This window comes from Chelonoidis abingdonii, chromosome 10, assembly GCF_003597395.2.
Source record: "Chelonoidis abingdonii isolate Lonesome George chromosome 10, CheloAbing_2.0, whole genome shotgun sequence".
NCBI classification, from domain to species: Eukaryota; Metazoa; Chordata; order Testudines; family Testudinidae; genus Chelonoidis; species Chelonoidis abingdonii.
This window is the reverse complement of record NC_133778.1, coordinates 68678492-68701232: the sequence shown is the minus strand read 5'-3', so window position 1 is coordinate 68701232 and position 22741 is coordinate 68678492. Positions and strand designations below refer to the sequence as shown.

The following is a 22741-nucleotide window of genomic DNA, read 5'->3' as shown; positions in this document are numbered from 1 at the left end:
CATGCTGGTGCCTAAAAATAGCCATGGTGGCATGGGGGGGGCAGCTTGGGCTAGCAGCCTAGGTACATATTGGTGTGACATGGTGGCTACCCATACGTTCATGATACAGCAATTTTCATATGAGCAACTCTGTAATATTACCACAGTTTGTACAGCCCTCTCCATCCAAATGATCACAGAGAACTGGTTCCCTTCTTCGCCTCCCACCCTACCCCGGCCACAAGCATGGACCCACCTCCTCTCCTGACTCCCTGATGCTCAGTTCTCAAAAATGAGTCATTCAGGAAGATCTCTGCAACCACAGCTTCCACTGATGCTCACAGGCTGCAATCTGCAGAGCTGCAGCAATCCCTGCTCAGCTATTTTTAGTAGTGTCTCTTGAGGTCCTTCAGCATTTCCATTAGAGCACAGGGCAAGGGGCTGTAAACATCCTGAAGGCGAGTTGTTTATGGTGAGAAAAGTAAGTGCTGCTGTTTACATAGGCAGGGGGGAAAAAGAAAATCAAAAGGGGATGCCTGGGACCATGACACATTTCCAGAGGGAAAAGCAAGTCAAACCAATGATAATCATTTGTTTGTGCTTTTTCCTGGCACATTTCCTGCTGTTGACTAGCTCAGGGCAGAGTGACAAAGTCAGCAGCACAGACCGGAACAGTGGCAGCTGTACTGTCTTGTATGTATTTTCCGCTGCCAAAGGCCTGCTGCAACATTCAGATTGGGCCAACATTGCAGCAGTCAGATGGAATAGCTTAAACCCTGTGGTAGGGATACGGACAGGAAGCTTCAGTCTCTAAAAACCATCAGCCATTTGGTACCAAAAGGGCAAGCCATTACCCCCCTGCTCATGGAAGAAGACTGCGCTTGTAAGTACCAGGCTGTTCTAGACTCTTGCATAACACAGGGCAAAGAACCTTTCCATAGGATTCTCCCAGGATGCCCCTTCCATTTAGCAATATGGGAATGGCGGGCTGGTTGCAACAACTGTTTGTGTCCCATGCACCCAGTTGAGAACCCCTGCACTAAGCCAACGTGGGATGTCTTCAGCAGTCGCCATGGCTGCAATTGCTTTTCTGCATTCACTTAAATGTATAGCTCTGCTTATAATAGTCTAAAACTGATCCATTTATGCTTACAAGAGTTAAAAGCAGCAGCCTTCCAAAAACGCATTTGCTGTAGGGAATGCCAGGGAAACACTGGACGATACTGATAACATCATATATGCACAACAGTTTTATTTTTTTAATATAAAAAAGATTCTAAAGACTGCAGAACACCTGGGTCCTAGTTTTTTACACAACTGCTTCCAACATCCCGTTTAAGCTAATTTGCCCCTAAAGACTTGCAATGGCACGGTCTCCCTGAATTTGGCCTAGTCACCTCTTCTACCGGTATATGTCTGAAGCTGCAATATGGCACTTGTTTCGCTGAGCTAGAGGGTTTAAGGTATCCAAAAAGCTGGGGTATGAAGAGTTCCGCACCTCTCAGAGTCAATGAGCACCAGCAATGAGCCCAAGAGCATGTCTTTGTGTCCAGGAATCATACAGCACATGCCCTGCTGAGCCACTTGTCTTTACTGTGCAAATAACAGCCTTCTGTCAATGATCAGTCTTGCTTTAAAGGTATTCTCCACTGAAAAGGATTCCAGCTTCAATTCAGGAAGCAGCAATGAAGTCAAGCAATTATCACAGCACTCCAGTTCTGGTTGCGGCAGATTTCTCACATGCAGTCAATCAATTGTGCCATTATAGGACTTACTTAGCTTGTTGAATGTGAAATCTAAGCTATGCGTAGAAATAGGCTTTCGGTAAAGAGGATTGGATGCCTAAAATAAAATCCAACAGAAAAGAATATGAATGAGAGTAACACTGATAGGAAACCACATTTGCTCAGAGATAAAATCTCCATTTGGCTTCCTCTGGAATGTGTTATTCAAATACAAACAGAAACTGGGTTGCTGTGGTGTCCTCATAGCAAACCTGGTAGCAGACTGCACCAGTGTTCAATCTAATTCAATATCCTGTCTCCTTATTCTAGGAGAATTTCCTAGAACCTAGAGCAGATAAGGTTCAAAGGTAAGGCAAAGCAGCGAACACAGGAAAACCTGCAGAGGCCGTTTCCTTATTGACATTTCCAATTGACAAAGATAACCAGGATGGGGCAGAATCACCACAAAAACCATCTTATAGTTTCATCAAAAGACAATGTACATTTTAAGTAACAGGATAATCTTCAATGCAATTACAATGGGCTTGCTCAAAGTTAGTACTTTAGTCTGCAATAGGTAGTTACAATCTAGACTGTAAATTCTGTCTCCTAATGTGTGTGTGTACAAAATCTAGCACAACAGAGTCCTGATCTCAGCTGAGGCATCTACTATTGTAATATCAATATTAAAATTGAAGACTGAACAAAACATTGCCAAGTATTTGGATATTCCCTTATGCAGGGCGCAGCATTATTCCCTTATAAGGAGCTGCAATTAACCAAGGTAAGAGCACACACAGCTCATTGGGGCCAGGCTGCCCTAGCCCCACCCTGCAGCACACCTGCGTGAAACAGGGCACAATTTTGCCAATAGCCTCTTCATATCAAGTCAGACAAGTCTTCCTTTAAGTCTGACACTCTCATCATGAGCGTCCATGTGCCTTATGGCCCCCCCCATCCCCAATCCATGAACCTTCTCCAACCCTACCCCATCCCTACCCCATGCAGTGCCTCTCACCATTTCATATCTTGCCCTGGAGCGTTCGCTTTGGAATCTGGCAAACTCCCGTCTGTCGTGAATGGTGACAAGCAGCTTCCAGACAACTAGAAGTACAATTCCTATCAGTAAGATGATGCCCACCACGGCGAGCAAGATGGTCAGGGCATTGGGTGCAGAGCCACACTCTAGTGAGGAAAAAAAGAAAATCAGCTTCAGTGAGGGACATGCCCTAACATGGGATGTGCAATGGGTAACATTAGACCATTCAGATACAGGGAGCAGAGAGAGCGAGAACTCCACGGACTAGGATGGAGTCGCTCCTGATTTACACTGTCACAAGAGATTTACCTTGGTGTTGTCCTTTCTATCTGAAGTTTTAAAGCAATTTTCTCTAACACAAATAGGGGAAATTGTGCCCCATTGATGTAAATCACAAAACTCCCATTGACTTCAATGGGGTGCGAATTTCACCCAACAGTTGTTTATGATCTACTGCACTGCTGCCAGCAACACCAGCCACGTTTCTGTAATGCAGGAGGACCCAGTGCAAGCACAGAGGGTTAAGGGCTGAGTAAAACTGACAAAGTGCCGGGAGCAAGTGGCTATTTCAGCTCCTGGACATCCTGAGCATGAAAATAGGAGATCATTAGAATCATTAAGCGAGTCTATTAAATAATGGTTAATGGCTCTGCTATTTCAATCAGGCATAAGATGCTGCAAGTGCAAATTTTGCAGTTTCTTGAGGCCAGGTCCAGAATGGCTTATGCCTCAGGAGATATGTGCAGACTTGCTAGCAGCTATTGTGCCATGCTGATCGGTTCATTTCACAACACCACAAGGGTGTTTGTTTGGGAAAATGGCTTGCAGCTTATTAAAGGAATAAACACTTCACATGCCAGAAACACAGCTGCCTTCAGCCACAGTCTAGAGCACGGGTAGGCAACCTATGGCACTGGTGCCGAAGGCAGCACACGAGCTGATTTTCAGTGGCACTCATACTGCCTGGGTCCTGGCCTCCAGTCTGGGAGGCTCTGCATTTTAATTTAATTTTAAAAGAAGCTTCTTAAACATTTTAAAAGCCTTGGTCACTTTACACACAACAATAGTTTAGTTATATGTTACAGACTTCCAGAAAGAGACCTTCTAAAAAAATGTTAAAATGTATGACTGGCACATGAAACCTTAAACTAGAATGAAAAACTGAAGATTGGGCACAGCACTTCTGAAAGGTTGCTGACCCCTGGTCTAGAGAGACCAGCAGGATCACACACTAGTGGACACATAGACAATATATGCTACTTGGGCCAGGATCAGTGTTTGGAAATAGAAAAAAAAAATCTATAGTTGCTGTGGTTTATGGACAGGAGCTTATGAGCAGGAACACTGAGAATGTCACAATTAATTCAGCTGGCAGGTGACTCTATATGGGCTGTATCTGGAAACTCAACACACTGGATGCTTTTAGATTTGACAATAGATATTTCTTATTTCTTCAGCCAGGTTTGTGATAAAGTTTTGCAGTCATCTTAATGCCAATATCAGAGAGGAGCACAGGCCATGAAACTCAGCATTTGGATCAGGGGTGTTGGGTCTCTGGCCCAGAAGTGAGCTCCTGGCTGGGTAGACTAGCCCCCGGCTCCTCCTCCCCTGCAGCCTCAGCTTGCAGTGCTGCCAGCGCTCTGGGTGGTGGGGCTGCAAGCTCCTGCCGGGCAACGCAGCTGCAAGAGCCATCTAGACTGCGCGGTGGTGTGGCTAGCTCCAGCTGGGCACTGCGGCTGCCAGTCCTGGTGCTCTGAATGGCATGGTATGGGGATGGGAGGTAGGGGGGTTGGATAAGGGGCAGGAGGTCATGGAGAGCAGTCAGGGGACAGACAGAGGTTCTGGGGAAGGAGGGTGGTCAGGGGGTGGGGGGGTTGGATAGGTGTGGGAGTCCTGGGGGACCTGTCAGAGGGTGGATAGAGGGCGGGGCAGTCAGGGGACAGGGAGATGGGGAGGAGTTGGATAGGGGGTGGGGTCCCAGGGTGGGTGGTTAGGGGAAGGGAGTCCTGGGAGGGGGTGGTCAGGGAACAAGGAGCGGGGGGGTGAGTTGGATGGGAGGGGGTTCTGAGGGGGTCAGTCAGGGGGCAGGAAGTGGGAGGAGACAGATAGGAGGTGGGGGCCAGGCTGTTTGGGGAGGCACAGCCTTCTCTACCTGCCTCTCCATACAGTTTCAGAACCCTGATGGGGCCCTCAGGGCAAAAAGTTTGCCCACCCCTGCTCTAGTCAATGCATTTTAAATCATCCAGATTCCTTTGCTCTCTTCAGGACTGGCTTTCAGCCCAACCAGTTCAAGCAGCTGTTTGGGGACTCACACAGTTAGGGGCTTTGTGCCAGTTTGGATGACAGGTTGCACCAATTTCCTGCCTCTTCTCCTCCCCCTCATGCGGAACTAGAGACTGAAGTAACTCACCTCACCTCCACTCTGATACCACAATGGAGTCACGCGCCCAAAATGATTGTGACCCTTCACTGCTCCTCAACTGTCCCCTACTGCTGTGTCTCCCCTTTCCCTCCACTGTCTCGTGCTCTGTTGCACATTTGGGAGGGAAATCTCTGTCACGTGTGCTCTCTCAGACTCCTCCCTTGCCTCAGTGGTGTCTCTCCCAGAACCCACCTCACTCTTCCTTTTGGTGCCGTATCTTCTGAGTACCCCTGCTACCCTAGTTCAAAAACACACCTCATCATGTCTCAAGGAGGCTGATACTAAGTCTAGGGACAGGCAGAAACAAGGCAGCACGCACACACAATACTACCATAGAGCCTCTCTCCACCCCATCTTGGTGGCCTTGTGACAGATTTATGTTGCAACAGCCTCCCTACTGTGGGAGAATTTAACAGCAGGACCTGGAAAATGGCCTTATGTGGGACAGCAGAGATATATGGGTGTAGGACCAGAGGTGGCGGCACTGACATGCTGATTTTCCGCTCCCCATCTAACCCAGCTTAGAGTTCCATGAACTGTAAGGTCAGCCTGGACTCAGTTTCCCCAAACATCGATCTTAGTTTCCTTACAAGCCTGTTTCGGAGGAGGACTCCAAGCTTTCTCCTTACCCAGAATCTGCTAATGCCACTATTACTGGGGAGCAGTTAGCCCTTCTGACAACCAGGCACATTCAGCAGCAGCCTAGCACCTCTTAGGAGCTGGCATCTTATAACAAAACAAAAAACAAATGCAGAAACAACCTGGCTTTTTGAGGACAGTGAGATTGGACTTTCCACTGGGAAGTTCCGAGTAGGTGAACTTCATCACACAGTCATTCACGGGGTAGACACACAGGACCGAGTGCTGGTCATCTGTTTCTGGAATGAAATGAAGAACATTCCTGAGGTTCTGTTAGCAGTGTAAGAGCCCAGTGCATCTCAAACATACGTTAAACACTGAAGACATTCTGTAGCATTTGGTGGTATGGCATCTCCACATGGTGATATAATGTTCAGACATTTGTTGTTCAGCTGTTTTCTTTCTGCAGGAAGAAAAGCCTCTACCATTCAAAGATCTGGCCTCAGAGCTGGATGTGTTTTCTGGAATTCTATAACTCTGGGGACTTTGAATTCCTTTAAATACGAGGAGCTTCCTGTTGGTACATATGGTGCACATTACGGAACAATTCAAATAGCTGAAATAGAAGAAACCATTAACACTAGAGGGAAGAAAAAAAACGCACAACCTCACCACGGTACCTTAGCTTTGTATCTATCATCTGGATGCTCTTCTATAAATGGCTGTGAAGGAAATGTTTGGGTGGGTTTAGCCTACTTCATACAAACAGAGAAATTAATATGGGTCTCTGAAAAAGAAGGTCAAGCAAATCAGAACCCTTGAAAAATCCCTTTGCAAGTTCAGCAGCACTTCCCTTCACATACTGGAGGAGTCGGGGAAAAATACAAAACAAAGAGGGCCTGGAAATGAGTGCAATCTGATTATGATTTGTGGGGAAGGTTGAGGTTTAAATAGAACAACAGAGCACTAGCAAACATGAAGATCTGGAGATATGAAAATACTCAGTGCTGACATCCTTCAGTGATGGACACTCTACAGATACCCACATCACCACATCAGAGAGCCAGTGTGGTCTGGTGGGCGGGGCACCATCTTGAGCATCAGGAGAATGGGGTTCTAATCCCCTGCTTACTACATGACTTTGGGCAAGGCACTTCCCCTCCCAGCTTTTGCCCTATTTAGGCTGTAAGAGATGGCCCTTGCCCTGAAGATCTCACTATGGGTATGTTCACCCTGCAAATCAGCGGTGTGATTGCAGCTCGAGTAGGCCATGCCCATGCTAGCTTTAATCTAGCTAGTGTGGCTAAAACGCAGCAGTGAAGATGCAGTGGCACAGACCCCCCATGGCTGGGAACATGAGTACATCCCCAGGGTTCCAGGCAGGCTTGTACAGCCATGCTGATGCCCTGGCCACCGTTCACTCTTTTTAGCCATGTTAGCTAGATTAAAGGCAGGAGGCGTATCCCAAGCTGCAATCACACCTCTGACTGCAAGATAGACATACCCCGTGTGTTTCTACAGTGCTTTGGCTGGGATTTCTAGGCATTAGCGTAACACAAGTAACAATTAACGATCACGCACACAAACATTTTGAAGAGGTTAAAATTGCACTCAGTGGTGCATGTAACAGTAAGATACTCAGGGCAAATATAAAAGCTGACATGATCTTTTCCTTCGACAGTACCATCCTCTGCAGGTTAAAAAGGCAGCCATTTTTCTTTTCCTTTCTCTTAAATTTGGAAAGCTGTGAATAAAGTGATGGATATCAGTCCAGCAGCAAACTGTTGACATAAATGAGGATGTTAGCAAAACCACAATCCATCGCTCAACTTGCATTCCAAATGTGCTAAATTGTTTTATCTCCGGAAATAATCAGGAGGTTTATTTTTTCAAGACTGAGATGGAAGTCGGGGGGGGGGGAGCGGAGGGAGAGAGAGGAATAAGTTGAGGGAGAAAAGATGAAAGTGGAGGAGTGGCAGGAAATTAGAAGACTTGTTTGAAGTAGGAATTTGTTTTGGTTTTTTAATGTACCACAGAAGAAAGAGCAGGCTGTTTGTGCTACTGCTGCCATTGTAACTAAAAGGTCTGTCCATGGTTTCTTTGGAAATCTTGTCATTGCAGGGAAGTTATAACATGGGTGCAAAATAATCAGTTTGATTTCAAATGTGCTGCCCTGGCCAGTCTCCGTTCCAAGTAGAGCTTTATAGCCTTTAAAGCAGAGGGCTGAATTCCATGTATAATTAAGGTCAGTGAGCTGGGGTACAAATTTCAGAGTATTCACGGTTCCCCCTCAATCCCCACTGAGGTCAGTGCAAGGTTTGCACCATCATCAAGGGTAGAATACAGCCTTTGTGTACCGACTAAGCTTGTCAGCTGGGATTTGCAAATGAGCCAAAGGGAGTTAGACACCCACATCCCGTTAATTTGAAATGAGAGCAGGACAGCTAACTTGCTTAGGCACCTTGAAAATCCAGGCTACAGTTACCATTGCTAGTAGTAGCTGCTGAGTGCCTTACTCTCAGATTCAGTATCAGTGGGAAAATGATCACATTTATGAGCCTGCTACTTCACCCTATTATTTTTCGTCCTTTTGCATTTCCTCTGTCTCCCTTTTCCTTTCTGACTGTGACCTGGCCTCACTAGAGAAATGATTATCCCTCTGTTAGAGTAAGTGCTGCTAACCATGCAGTGATACAGCTGCATCCACATTAACACTAGTGTAAGCAAATCTCAACTTTCCAGCCCTTAACAAGCATCTGTAATGTGCACTATATAGTGTGAATATACCGTCAGCCAGGTTTTGGTCTCAGTCTTAACAGGCTTCAGATCCTCTAGTAATTGAAATTAAAAAAAAGTAATAACGAATAAAAGCACAGTTCCTGGCCAAAACAAGAAAGTTTAAAACTAAACCTTGGCTGTTAGTTGCCCTGCCTCATCTTCCAAAACAGCAGGGGAGCTTGCAAACCATAGGCATGATTCTGTGCTTCTACCCAGCGCCATCTCACAGGGTGCAAGTCAGCACAAAAATGTGGCCACGTGTGTTGCAAGACTTAGGCATGAGAGTGGAACTTCAACCTACTCCCCTGCATTTTCAGCCTTCAAACAAACACCAGACTAGTCACGTGGAAGTAGCTTTTTGTGAAGAGGCTGGAGGGATTTAAAGTGGCCTGATGACCTTGCAGCTTTTGTAGTGAGCTGTTATTAAATGTGGTGTCACAGACCCAGTGTTCGAATCTCTTGGTGCTTGTAACAAGGCTGGAAATAATATGGGAAGAGGTAGGAACCCCACTGCTCACGTTGTTTAAAACTAGCTCAAAGCATGTGAGAAGGGAATAGACACTGGATGGCAGACTGGGAGGAAGCTGGAAAAGGACAAGGTTACCTATCACATTTTCACCACAAATTTCCCTCCTTCCCCCCCTCACAGACTCAGCAAAAAACAGTTAAAAAAAGTTACAAATGTGAAAGGTTAGAGACGACTTAATTTATCTGCTCATTCAGAAAAGGCCGTCCGTTACACCCCAATGTCCTCATCTTTCTGTGCCAAGCCCCTCCCTTAAAGCTCACTTCTTCCAAGAGGCCTAGAAAACATCCCACCTCAAGTGCTCACGTTACAGACACAAGGAGGGAGTGTGCCAGAAAAAAAAACAACACAAAACATGTTGCTCTAACACAGGGGTTGACAGCCTTTCAGCAGTGCTGTGCCGAGTCTTCATTTATTCACTCGAATTTAAGGTTTCGCATGCCGGTAATACATTTTAACATTTTAGAAGGTCTCTTTCTAGAAGTCTATAATATATAACTAAACTATTGTTGTATGTAAAGTAAATAAGGTTTTTAAAATGTTTAAGAAGCTTCATTTAAAATTAAATTAAAATGAAGGACGCATCCCCTCGGACCAGTGGTTAGGATCCAGGCAGTGTGAGAGCCACAGAAAATCAGCTCGCATGCCATAGGTTGCCTACCCCTGCTCTAACAAGATACTTGCTAACTCTTCCTGCTCAATCACTTTCCATTGGGTTGCACGCTGTTCCCCTTACTTCCTGTATTAACTATAGCCAAAAAACACATAACACAACTCAGGTGGTTTTCATATTCTTTACTCCTAGGTTATTTGTGCACTAGGGTAGCCCCGGACAGTGTAACTTCATGGCTGCCCTAAATACTGCTGGCTGTTAACAGTTCTTCAGGGCAAGGATCTTGTCTTCTTACCTCTCTATAATAGGCCTAGACATCCTGGTATTATGTATATAAAAATATCTTTTAAAGTAATTTTTGCTTCACTACATGGCCAAAGCTTCTGAATCATGATTCATTTCTCTTGCTGAAGGATTCATTTGACTGGGATCTTGGCAAGTTTTGGCAGTGCAGACTGGTATGGGTGTATCACTTAACCAAGACAGCTTCCTATTAACTCTATGGATCACAATGTAACCAAGCATGTGAGTTTTGCATCGTCCCTGTCTTCATAAACTCTCCCATTTACTCCTGCTTCTGTAACAAAGCAGAGAAAAATCTAGGTGTATCTCTAAGACCTTCTAGAGGGAAGAAAGAGTGTAGACTCCCACAAGGCAATTAATTGAGTATGAAATTTTACTTAATAAAACGTTGATTCAGAAGATAAAGCCAACATAGCAGCAATGCTCAAAAAGAAAGCTGACAGCAAAAGTGCAACCAGTATGACTTATGTAAATATCTGGAATAGATACATATTAAAACCAAACAGAGAAACCTATTTGATTAACAAAAATGGTTCTTCACTATTAAGAGATTAGGTAGAAAACTGGTTGATTTTACTTTTAAAAACAAAATCAGTTGCATACTCATAATGTACACGGGAATTGAAATGCCGTGTTTAGATTCTGAATTCCAGATCTAATCTGAATCTAGTAACATTTACTGAGTCAAGATTAAAAGCGTTATGTGTAGCTGATATGGATAAGAGAATAAACCCAGCATATGGTAAATAGTTGGATCGGGGGTGTATGTTGTAACAGTAAAGAGATTATAACCCGGAGGTACAAAAATGGATTAGCTTTTCTAAATCCAGATTTTTATTTGTGACCTACTTTATGGAAAAGCTTCAATGCCAATCAGGGTAAATACAATTCTTTGCAAAGACCAGCTAAATCTACCCAGTTGCAATAGCCTCATGCCTGAAGTTCCCATATGGTACTTCTGTACATTACTTACTGAGGACATCCACACGTGTAATGATCTCATCCTTGCAATGTTTTGGGCAGGTTTGGTTATCAGCCAGTCCTCCTGAGTTATGTAACATGCACTCAATGCAGTCCCTTCAGGAGGAAGACACAAAGAGAAAGACTAAACGTCTTTGAAACCACAGGAACATTCAGACCTGCCACACAAACTGTTTGCCAAAGGGAATCTTGACCTGTTAATCCACAGAGTCAGGGGCATGTGCAAGAATTTAAATGTTACTGCTTTGGATGGGGGGGTGGATTGTGGGAGGCACAGAACTCCTCTGGTTGGGAGAGACAGCAAATTCACCCTGCTCCTAGGCTGTGGGGGGAGAGCTCTTCCACACGGCCCAGGAGCAGGAGGAGTTCTGCATCCCCCACCAGCTATTGGGGGGGGGTGCCCCTGCTTGCCCCCCTTGTGCACGCCCCCGCACATAGTCACACATCTGCATCATAAAAGAAATAGAAACCTTTTGGCCAAGCGTCTCCAAATTAAGGACAGATTAACCCTGGAGGTGGGGCTGAATTGCAAAATTCCCTGGTTGTCTGGGTGTGTTTGTATCTGGAACTTTGGTGTAACCCCCTACAGCAGCCCTGAATGTTCTCTCTTTCAGGCATTTGGGGATCTAGATTTCTTGTGTGGGGCCATCTCGGAAATGGCTGAAAGCAGAAAAGACGGACACCATAAATATTTGTTGTGAAGCTACAAGCATTTAAATGATCAAAGCAGCTTTTCCAGTGTATTTTCAGTCTCTTAAATCATAACCATCCTCTGGCATTCTAGTGCTGTCTCCGTACCACATAGCAAGATGCATTGAAATGAAACCCTTGCTCCAGGCAGGGGAAGCAGATCTGTTTGCCAGTAATTACCCAGTAGAACCCGCATTAGAACAAGGCATAAAATGACCTGTATTGGTCACTTTCTGCCAGGCTCAAACTGGTTTGCAGGAAAATTTCCCAGAGAGGCATCTGGACACCTCCAGCCACATGCTAACAATTCCCCAGTGCCTTCCCATAATTCCTTGTGTGCCCAAAAGGACAGGCAAATTCTCCCACAATTCATTGGAAAAGATTCAGAGTGGTGCAGCATACTGCTGCGCAAAGAACCACGGGAGCCAGACATCCTAGTGACACACACATGGGGGAACACAGGGCAGACACTGCTTACACCTGGGCTAGGCTAACCCAGGTGGCATCTCTGCAGTGAAGGCATACCCTCAGGCAGCCGATCCAACCTGAAGCAGTGAAAGAGGCCCCTTATCTGAAGGACTTCTGAAATAAAACACAATTTCCTTTCATGATGCAGAGTGAGCCATTCATGGGCACAGTTGGTGAGGTACCTTTTAGTGCTGCAGGCACCTGGGCAGGTAGGACATTTCTCACACGTCTCTCCAAAGGCTCCGGGCTCGGTGCATTGGCATTTCCCACAGACACAGTTGCCTCTGCCACTGCACATCTGACTGTCATTCGAAATGCAACGGTTAGTCTCTGTTGAGCAGTTGCAGTTGTCTCCGATGTAACCAGCATGGCACTTGCACTCCCCACAGTGACACTCTCCATGGCCTAAAGATAAGCGATAACAAGCACAAACAGCAGACTTCAGTGCAAGTGAACAGATAAGCTACTTGGGAAAAACCTGGGGTTGGGATGCAGTGACACTGCTGGAGGTAAAAAGGAACAGAGAGGCATCAGTAACATTCTTGATGTTACTGAGCTGAAGAGAGGGAGTTAAAAAGATAAAAAGAGGAATGCAAGACAAGTGCTTAAGTATCAAGTTACTTGGGGCCTTAGATAGAAAGTTCTTAGTGTCTAGTTATTGTTCTTACTATTGTTACATCCAGACTGGCCTGCAGTAGCAAAATCAGTCTGAACTTTTACAGCCCAGTGACAATAGTTTTCTATTATAACCTTCCTCTCCAGCCAACATATGACTGGCTACTACAGATTTAATGCTGCAGCCAGAGCGATCAGAATCTGGCTAAAGCATGGTTGCTTTCATCTCTGTTTTCTCTGGATTAACATTTTGGATTCCTAGAGGCCCTTTAAAGTGTTACTCCTCCTATTCTATTACCCACTTATACAGTGATTGACATTAAAGTGCAAACAAAGCCCTGATAGCACCTTTCACCAACAACTCATTGCAGGAATAAAATATTCTTAACTGCTGCAAAGGGGTAGATATATACTTTGCTGTGCCTGTTACTATCTATTTTAGATATTCAGGATTCTAGGCTTTCAAAGACGTGCAGAATGGGCCTAGCAGAGTTCCTCTTTCCTCTTCTATTTTTGTAAGAAAAATTTCATTAGTAGCCTAAAGTTTGTTGCTGTGTCAACATGAAGACTCCAGTCAAGCGACATGGAGAATTATTACCCCCTGGTTTAGCATTAGGATTTCTGCTGTTATTGGATCAGTTTTAAAAAGGGGGAAAAAACCCCTCAGATAATTTAAAGCCGAGGACAGCTAGAGGTGAAGTTCTTTCAGTTTGCAGAGTTCTTCATTGTCCCTGCCTGGTAAAAAAAACAAGCTAATAAAGGATACGTTTATTTATATATCTGCAGAGGGCTTTCTAAATGGCCTGAGCATTTCAATGTAAATCCAGCTCTCCCGGTTTATCACAGAGAGAAGCAAAGAAAACCCTTCCATGACAGTGATTTAAAGCAGAAGGGCCTGAAAAGTAGCAAAAGAACAGCTGAGCCTTTGATTCTTCACACCCCACCTTCCCTGCTGAAAGCTGGCAAAGGTTCTGAAACAACACCTTTAGGAATATTGCTTTTTAACCCAGATGTGGCTAGGTCGCAGCTGCATAGAAGATGATGTTAAACAGATAGATACTGCTGGGTGCTGGGAGCTACCGTACGGCCAGTATAATCTCGATACTCACTGTACTTAACCAGTGGAAGCTGAAGCAGATACAGAAAAAACAGAGTTTGTGGTCACTTCTCTACAGTCTTCTTAGTATAGCATCAGATTTTCCTAATGTACACAGTGTGGCAATCAATGGAACTGCCCTCGCTGGGTTTTATGCCTGGCCACCTCTTGTCCACATGACTCAGAAAGAAGAGTTTTCTCTCTCCACCTTTCCCCAAGCTCTTTCTGTCCCTCAGGTGTAGGACTCAGCTTTATTGTAGAGCGATCAAAGGTTGTTAGAGTGCTTTTTACAGCACTTTCCTGTTTAATGATGAACTACTGGACACTCACTTCCTATGCTACATTTTCTAGGGAGATCCATAGCTAGATTCAGATGGGTTCTCCACCACAGAAGGCTGTTGGGAGGACAAACGTATTAGATTGTCAGGTGCTCTCATACTGAGGTGAGGGGCACCCAGATAAATACCACAGATTGATTTAAAAATGCACACAGTGAATCTAACAATTGTTTTACCCTAAAGTTTGGGATGAATTTAGGATTGCTGGAAATTAGTGGTCCACGGCAGGCACAGAGTGGGCAGCTGCTGTACAAATGCTTCCTGCTTCCCCTGGTCTCTGCAATGGTTTGTGACAAATCAAAATGCCTAGGATTCAGTCTTTCATGTGACTGGTCCTGGTTTTGACCCTAGGTCTGAGCAGCGGAAGGCTACTAGATTAACCATTTCATAAGCCAGTTCATCATCTTTCCCTCCCCTCTCCTTTAACAGATGGAAATATCTGAGGACTTCTTTGGGAGAGTTTCCCCACATTACACTACACAGAGGGAGGAAATGCATCAGAATAACCCCTGTCCATCCCCCAAATAAATCCAGTACCTCAGATTTAGTTGCCAAAAAATTATCCACCTAACTACAAGTTACATTCCTGTTTCTTAGACACTGTCATTGATGGTCCTTTGTCAACTCAAAGAAGAAGCAGCTGCACCTGCCACTGAAAATACCTCTCAACAGACTCATAGCACCTTGCTCATCAAACAATGCAGTAGATCTGGCAGCAGTCTCTCGGGTTTGTAGGCATTAGACAAGAGTTCCAATCGTTATAGATAAATGGAGAATGCAATACAGTGGTGCTCCTCCAGCAAAGCCTCCTACTGCAGCTGTGGGACTTGGAGCCATCCTGAAAAGTCAATCATCTCAAAGGCTTTCAGTTACTGAAAGTGGAGCGTCAAGTGTGCGGTTTCATGAATCAACTCCCTGGAAATAATGCTGGGATACTTAACCCCAGGAGGAGGTCGCTTTCAAATGCATATTTTATAATGCCAAACAGGTTGAATATATACTCATCAGCAAATTAATTACAGCTTCAGTTTCCCCACTGGAAACAGTCTCATGTTTCTCAGACAAGACCGCTAAAAATATATATATGCAGATTCTTCTCTTCACCACAAGCACTCTGATTTCTCTGGCTTTCCATGACTCCTGCATTGGCAGAGGTGCCACAGCACATCTCAAATACAGGCACTGGAAAACAGGAACGTCTTTTATTTCACTAAGCACCTCATTTGCCCCAAAGCCTCATAAGGAGCATTCACACAGCCCCATCATTTGCTTGAGACTAAACTTGCTACTTCAAACTATTACAAGCCATAGGGTGCTCACATATTTATTAAACTCTCTCCAAATGCAACCTTCTTCCTCTCCTGTACCTGATACTGATAAGGAATCTGTTATCCAGGAAGGGCAGAATTCCTGAAACCTTGGAATTCTGCATGGTATTTGCATTTCATAGTAAAAAGGTTTAAACGCTTCCAGCCCCATGTGCTTCACTGACATATGTTAAGTGGCCAAGGACTTATTACTGTACATAAGATAATGTCTATGGCAAATTATTCCAGGACCCTGGCTCTAAAGATAAACCAAGGAATGAGACTGCTCATCAGGAAAGGCTCTCACTTTCAAACTGGGAATGTAATTGCAGACTAAGAGAGGAAGGTGTATTTTAATACACCTCCGAGCTAATAAAGTATTATGGCGCAGTTTTAATGTGTACAGTATTTTAAAAAAATCTTTGGTTTTGAATGTAATCTAATAGGGCTGGTCTGTATAGCCAAAGAGATTAATTGGATTTTCCAGAAATAAAAAGATACATTTTCTTCTGTTCCATACCTGAAATTAAATTATCTTAGACTCTTTAAGTCTCCAGATAAGACTAGAAATGAAATGTTCTCTCTGAATTTGCCCTTAAACATCAGAGATTATTAATTGGAAACCTCCATTAAATGTCCCTGAATAAAGCTGTCTAGCTGATCCGTGTGCTTGACAAACTCCGCTGCAGTCAAAAGAGAAATCCGGATGAATAAAAGTCTTTAACTTGTCAAAATGTCCCTATTCTGCATCTCTGTAGGATTCATCACTAGCTCCTGTATAGCTGTGTCATAGATCAGAGTCTGGGAACAGAACAGCATAGGCAGTTTGCTAGAGAGGACCTGCGGTGCCCAGTGCTGTTTAGGGAACCCCAGTGTGCTTCACTTAATACAGCAAAGAGGCCAGTTGTACGGCCTGATCTTTAAAGATGCTGAGCACCCACAGCTCTCAGGAAAGCCTAAGATGCAGGCGTTCTGCACTTCTGAAAGCCATCCAGTCCTGCTTTGTGTGTGCTGCACTAACATCAGCCATGCTCAGATCATCTCCTGCTGTTACTTAAACATTTGGCAGAACATCTACTTGTCCTCATTTCACCCACCCACCCCCTTTCTGGGATTCTTGATGAGCAAACGAGGGCCATCCAGAAGGCTCCCCCACCCCCACCCCTGGCTTATCCTTTTCATGCTGGTGGCAAGAGCACAGAACAAATTAGAAGAATTGGCAGGGTGAGGCTCGGTTCTCTGTGCTGCTGCTGCTTTGGACTGCAAAGCAACATGTTCACAGGAACACATGCCGCTCTTCTTTGCAGAGTGTCTGGGTTATACAAGAGACCCCTGAAGGGGCTGTAGCAATTAGATTAACAGATATTAGAGATCAAAAAGACTTCCTGGGTCATCTAAGATATGCAAACACACATGCATATGGAGGTCAGTGCAGGATTGTTCCCTTCCCTACATCAGATTTTCCTGTACTTTGTTCAGTTTAATGTTAGAAGCGTCCACCATTTCCCATGGAAAGTTATTCCACCAATCAAGTACCTCTCTGCAGGACCTTTCATCCAAAATCCAGCCTGTTTTCCTTTGGTTCATTTCATCCCATGATTCCCGGTAACATCCCCCCTCATACTCTACTCATCCATTACTGTGGATTAAAGAGGGTTGGTTATTTTTTTGAGGTAGTACTAAATTTAGTTCCTGACAAATCTAGGTGTGTGTTCCTGTGCTGCTGTTCTAGTGCACATGCACAGACTTTGTCCTTCATAGAACCATAGGAGAGCTCCTCTAAGCCATTCCCCCACACCGAGGCAGAATTAAATATATCTAGACCATCCATGACAGGTGTTTATTCAACCTCCAGAGATGGGGATTTCACAACCTTGCTAAGTAACCTGTTCCAGTGCTTAACTATCCTTATAGTTAGAAAGGTTTTCCTCATACTTCACCTGAATCTCCCTTGCTGTAAACTCATTGTCCTAGAATTGATCACAATCCTCTTTATAAAAACCATTTACATATTTGAAGACTGTTCTCAGGTGCCTCTTCAGTCTTCTTTTCTCAAGACTAAACATGCCCCCTTTTTTTAACCTTTCCTTATCCAGGTCAGATTTTTATCGTTTTTGTTGCTCTCCTCTGGACTTTCTCCAGTTTGTTCCCATCTTTCTTAAAGTGTGGTGCCCAAAACTGGACACAGTATTCCATCTGAGGCCTCACCAGTGCCAAGTGGAGCAGAATTACCTCTCCGCTCTTACATACGATGCTCTCACTAATACATCCCTGAATGACAACTGCCTTTTTCGCAGCAGCACCACACTGTGGACTCGGATTCTATTTGTGATCCGCTGTAACCCTCAGATCATTTATGGCAGCATTTCTGCCTACTTAGTTACTCTCCATTTTGTATATGGACATTTGATTTTTCCTTCCAACTGTAGTACTTTGCACTTCTTTATTGAATTTCTATCTACCTTTGTACCTTATTGGCTTAATTCTCCACCAGCAGATGTTTTGGTGAGAATCAGTTGATGTCCAGGCTGGAAACTAGATCCTTAGGACTATGAAGTATAAATAGATAGATCTTGGGGGCTCCAGGAGATGAATAGTTGAAGAGGAAGAAAGGAGGGTGGTGGAAGACTCTCTGAGACTTTGAACATTTGGAAAACATAGACCTCTATGTTTGGAAAAGAGTTATGGTTAGAAACAGTGTCTGCTTAGGCAAATAAAAGAAACCACTTCCCGCTAAACAATTTCCATGACTCAGATGAGCCACAAGCTTTAGCTTTTGTCTGAGTTCCAAGGGTGCAGATCACTGAGTTTTATGCAATGCAAGTCAACTAGCGTGCACTGTATTTGGGTAAAAACAGTCACTCTGCCGGATGTTTCGCATTGGTCAGAGAGAGCTCAGAAGCAGAGGAAGTTTTCAAAAGGAGGAAGGTATTAGTGTTCACTCCCATGAGCACACAATACTGGTGCTGCTCCAAATGGCCTGGCAAAGGGAACATGTAAGGAAGGCTGGCATGAATATTCCAACAGGTTACAAGAGGCTAATGGGAACCTGTTTGATGAAGGGGGTCAAAAGTCTCTGCTGGCGTAAATGGGTACAGATCCCTGACTTCAGTGGACCTTTTCCCATTTACACCAGCAGAGAATTTGGCTCATACACAAGATAGAACTGAAAAAACAAGGCATGAAAAGGCAAATTGTAGGGCATGCCCTTTGGTGAAACTAACATAGTCCCCAGGTATAGTATAACCTCTAGGAGAGACACCTTCCAGGCATCCTGCCTTTGCACTGAATTCAGTGGTTTATCATATCTAAAGAGGCAGCACAGAGAGGAGGTGAGCCCCTCAGTGGCTGTCATTTCAAGACAAGTCACTCATTTCAGTCCCAAAGTTAACTACATTCTGCATAAATATGATGTCCCCTCATTTTTATGTTTGAAAATTATTTACATCAGAAATGCAGACCCATGAACCTGGTATTAGTGAAAGAGTCATAAACATTAAAGGAATTAATCCCACAGCCTTCTAAATTTACAGCATGAATGCTTTGTGTCTCCCCCCTCTTTTTGGGTCTTTATCCCAGGTGTCCCACATTTGGATATTGAGAGAAACGCAGCTAATTCTGCACTGTTTTCAAGATCCCAGCTACCAAACACCTGTGGCTGTGAAAGTGACACACTCACCCAGTTTCCTCACTTGTTTGGATGCTTCCAGGGGAAATGAGGACTTCACCTGAGGGATGTGGCTTCAGAAAATGCTGTCCCATAAAGCCAGCTAGGCCTTACCTCAGGGCACAGCGGATTGCCATAGCTCCTGCAACAGTTACAACCAGACCTTTCTCATTTTATTTCTCTATGCTCATATGTAACTGAAATTTAAACACTAAATAGCTCGTGTGTTCATTCTAACATGCAGCACTTGATAAGCAGAAGGCCAAAACGGACAGGAAGGCTGGATTTCTTAACATAAAATCCTTTGTTTAATAAACTCTTACGCTCTCCTCCCTTTAGCTGACATTACTGGATATTCTCTGCTAAGTGAGTAGTGTCTCAGCCTAGCCTTGATCTGAGTCACATGTGGTCTGTTGGTGACAAGTTTAGTGGAGGGGCCTGGGAGCTAGGACTCCTTGGTTCTATTCCTGGCTCTATTCAATTGACTCACTGAGTGATCTATGTCTTTGTGCTTCACTTTACTGGTGTGTTTGGGGCAATGCTTGAAAGCACTTTGAGAACCATACATGGAAGACATTATCCAAGTGCTCACAAGCATTGATATTTTAGTATTAATCCTTTTGAGGATGTCATAATCTCTCTCCTGGGGGACGGAGGGGACCCACTTCCTCCCCCCATTTCCTTATCCTTCAATTCCCCCTATACTGAAAAGGGCTCTGTGTCATCGCAGTCCTTCTTATGTAAGTCCATCCTCATTAATGGAGGTTTTTCTAACGTCTCCCACCACCATGCTATCAGAGAGCCTCAAACTCATCTACATCGCTCCTCAGCTCATCCGGAAGGGGCTGATAGAGAAGCACAAGTCATTCCTAGAGCTCAGGAGTCTGCCTCCACTAGGTGGAAAAATGTCAAATACATTCTCCATGCAGTTCTCCAGCTCCTCCCCCATAAACTTTCCTCTTCATCAGCTCTGAAGGGGAGTCAAGACTGAAGAATAGTTTTATAACTAAAGGTGACCCACACTTTAAAACTAAGGGGACAGACCTCTTACTTAGATCTCATGCTACTTTGATAACCTCTTTTATGACATTGACTTGGAAATGATTAGCTGCAAAAAGACAATATATATGCAAAAATTCTTGGGGAGTATGTGCATTTAACACATGCAAAGGTATCTTTTGTATAGGGTGACCAGACAGCAAATGTGAAAAATCAAGACAGAGGGTGGGGGGTAATAGGAGCCTATATAAGAAAAAGACCCAAAAATAGGGACTGTCCCTATATGATCAGGACATCTGGTCACCCTATAAAGTGTGCGTCTGTGTGTGTGTATATATATATAAAAGGAACCATATAGAAAATGAAGTGTGCAAGAGATTGGAATTTTGCAGGAAGCAGAGGGGATTGTCTGCCTGCAAAATTCCAATCTCTTGCACACATCATTTTCAAGTGTTGACAAAAGCCAACCCTCTAACTTGGCAGAAGCATTGAAGAAATCCATCTGCAAACACCTAATGAACATGATCCAAAAGGAACTCAGTCTCAGTGACTGAAGCTCACCCCATTTTTTCTTGTACTCCAGTCAGCATGACAAGAAAGGCGACTTGGCAAAGAGCCATTTTCACTTGGCTCTTACAGACCCTTCCAAATACAGTGAAACTTCTATGGGGCAATTACAGGTTGTCTCCCCCCTACTTACTCCCTTCCCCGCCCCTACCTAGGTCCATTTAGGCTGGCAATAAATGTAATCTTCGCATTCTTGTCATGATCAAGAATCATCTAAATGTATGCAGCCAGGACCCTGGGACATGTGGTGAACACTCAGATGAAAGACAGATTGCAGGACTTGGGAGAGACTACAGAGTTTTAACCCTTTCATTACCACTTATCATGCCATGCCTTTTGGAAGGAAATGCACCTCCACCTTTGTCCAATGTTTGACTGGACTAGCAATGGAACATCATGGTACAGCCATGGAAAGCTGGGACAGCAGAGATGCAGCAATGCAGGGCCATCAGTGATGCTGTTAAATGGTGTAGCTTGAGTGTGCACAGAAAGGGGTAGTTCTCGGTCCCATTCTTTCGTCAAAAGAAGATGCAAATCAAAAGCAAGACTCCAGATCCCAACATCCCTGAATGTGGGGGTCCAAACTTTGTGGCTCAATGAAGAAAAAAAAACAAAGTCCGGAGGAACACTGCTCTCCCAAGGCAGAGGCACTTAATGCCCCTTGTCTGGACCTCATTACAAAGGATCCATCCCTAGACAGTTGGATTCTTTCTGTGAGAAATACCATGGAAAACTCACCTGGTTCCACATTTTTATATAAACACAAGAGTCTGGGCCAAGTTTGCAAAAGATTCACACTGGCATGGGTCTTGGAATGAGTTAAGGTTTTCATTCAAAAAAACAAGACAAACTCCGTAGTTTGGGCTGCACCACTTTAAAAACCAGAGACCAACTGACAGAATGCTTCCATCCCTACTGTAGCCAAGCATTTCACCCCTTTTCTCTTTAATCTGTGATGGTGTTTAATGCCTTATCGATAACAAAAGGTCTGTTGGAGGATAAGAGGGAGATACCTATGAAAAAGAGGCAGCTGGGGCAGCTTTTTCTGCAGCTGGGTTTCCTAGGGAAGGCTGCCAGATTTCAGAAGGGTTACAAATGGCATCTATACAGATCAGAGTCTGTATGGGGTAAAAGAAAGGATAAACAGGGGAAAGTTTCCCTTCCACACAGGGACTGGAAACCCTGCCAAGTAAGCTTTGGGCCGTTTGGGAAAGAACAAGCAGTCGACTACTGTTCTGCTTTGACAATGAGTCGTCCTTGCATCACTTTAGAGACTAACAAATTTATTTGGGTATAAGCCAAGATCATGCCATTTCAGAAAGCAATGGTGAGGTGTTACTCTTCTAGACACACAGAGGACCAGTTAAAATTAAATAAATAATGAACTGAAACAAGGGCAGAAATATGATTAGTTTCCCAGTGGAGACACCGTGCAAAAGCAACAATAACTATGATATTTATGGCATATTTCATTTAACCTGAAAGGAGACCTAAGCACTGTATAACCTAACATACAAAATCGTATCCAAGATTAATTTTTCCCACTACAAGGCAGTCACTTCTGGAGCGAAACATAGCAACTGTTCAACAGGACGCAGCTATACAGCAATCATCTTTGGCCAGAAAGTGAAGACTCCTGGATCCATCTGAAATTGCAGGGAGTTTACATAGGCAAAATTTAATCACCAGAGGAGTTGAAATACCCTATTTCTGAGAAAAGGTAACATAGATTCTTTAATGGCCACAGGCGGTGTCTAGGACTGTAAGGTTTACATTTCATCAGAAAGATGATACCTCCAGCAAATCCAGTGACCACATGACGTTTATCATATGTTCAAGGAAAAGACCTATAGAAGCAAAAAAAACATTGTGACAATTTTGGGTTAGTCAGTCCCATTAAACTCTCCACACAAAGCACAGGAAAATAAAACTGTGTGCTAGTAAAGCAGCATTTGAGTAATTGCACTGTCTGTTGTCAGGGCTAGCCCTCAGCCAAGTTGTCAACCATAACTGTCAGAGGTTAGATAAAGCTGACCTTGACCCACTCTAC

The 22741-nt window shown here is 44.2% G+C and overlaps 1 protein-coding gene across 2 annotated transcripts in view; it reads right to left on the bottom strand.

The window, feature by feature from the left end:
- Positions 1–1211: 1211 nt before the first annotated feature.
- The window catches only part of ITGB5 (integrin subunit beta 5), a 108053-nt gene continuing 86523 nt past the window's right edge, over positions 1212–22741 (bottom strand). Inside the window, exons 11-15 of one of the 2 annotated variants that reach the window (XM_032794547.2) lie at positions 12285–12507; positions 10937–11040; positions 5926–6042; positions 2722–2888; positions 1212–1821 (exon numbers count right to left, since the gene is read on the bottom strand). In XM_032794547.2, the coding sequence (XP_032650438.1) occupies positions 1726–1821; positions 2722–2888; positions 5926–6042; positions 10937–11040; positions 12285–12507 (707 nt within the window). In that variant the 3' untranslated portion in view covers positions 1212–1725. The other variant, XM_075070295.1, reaches the window with a different exon arrangement.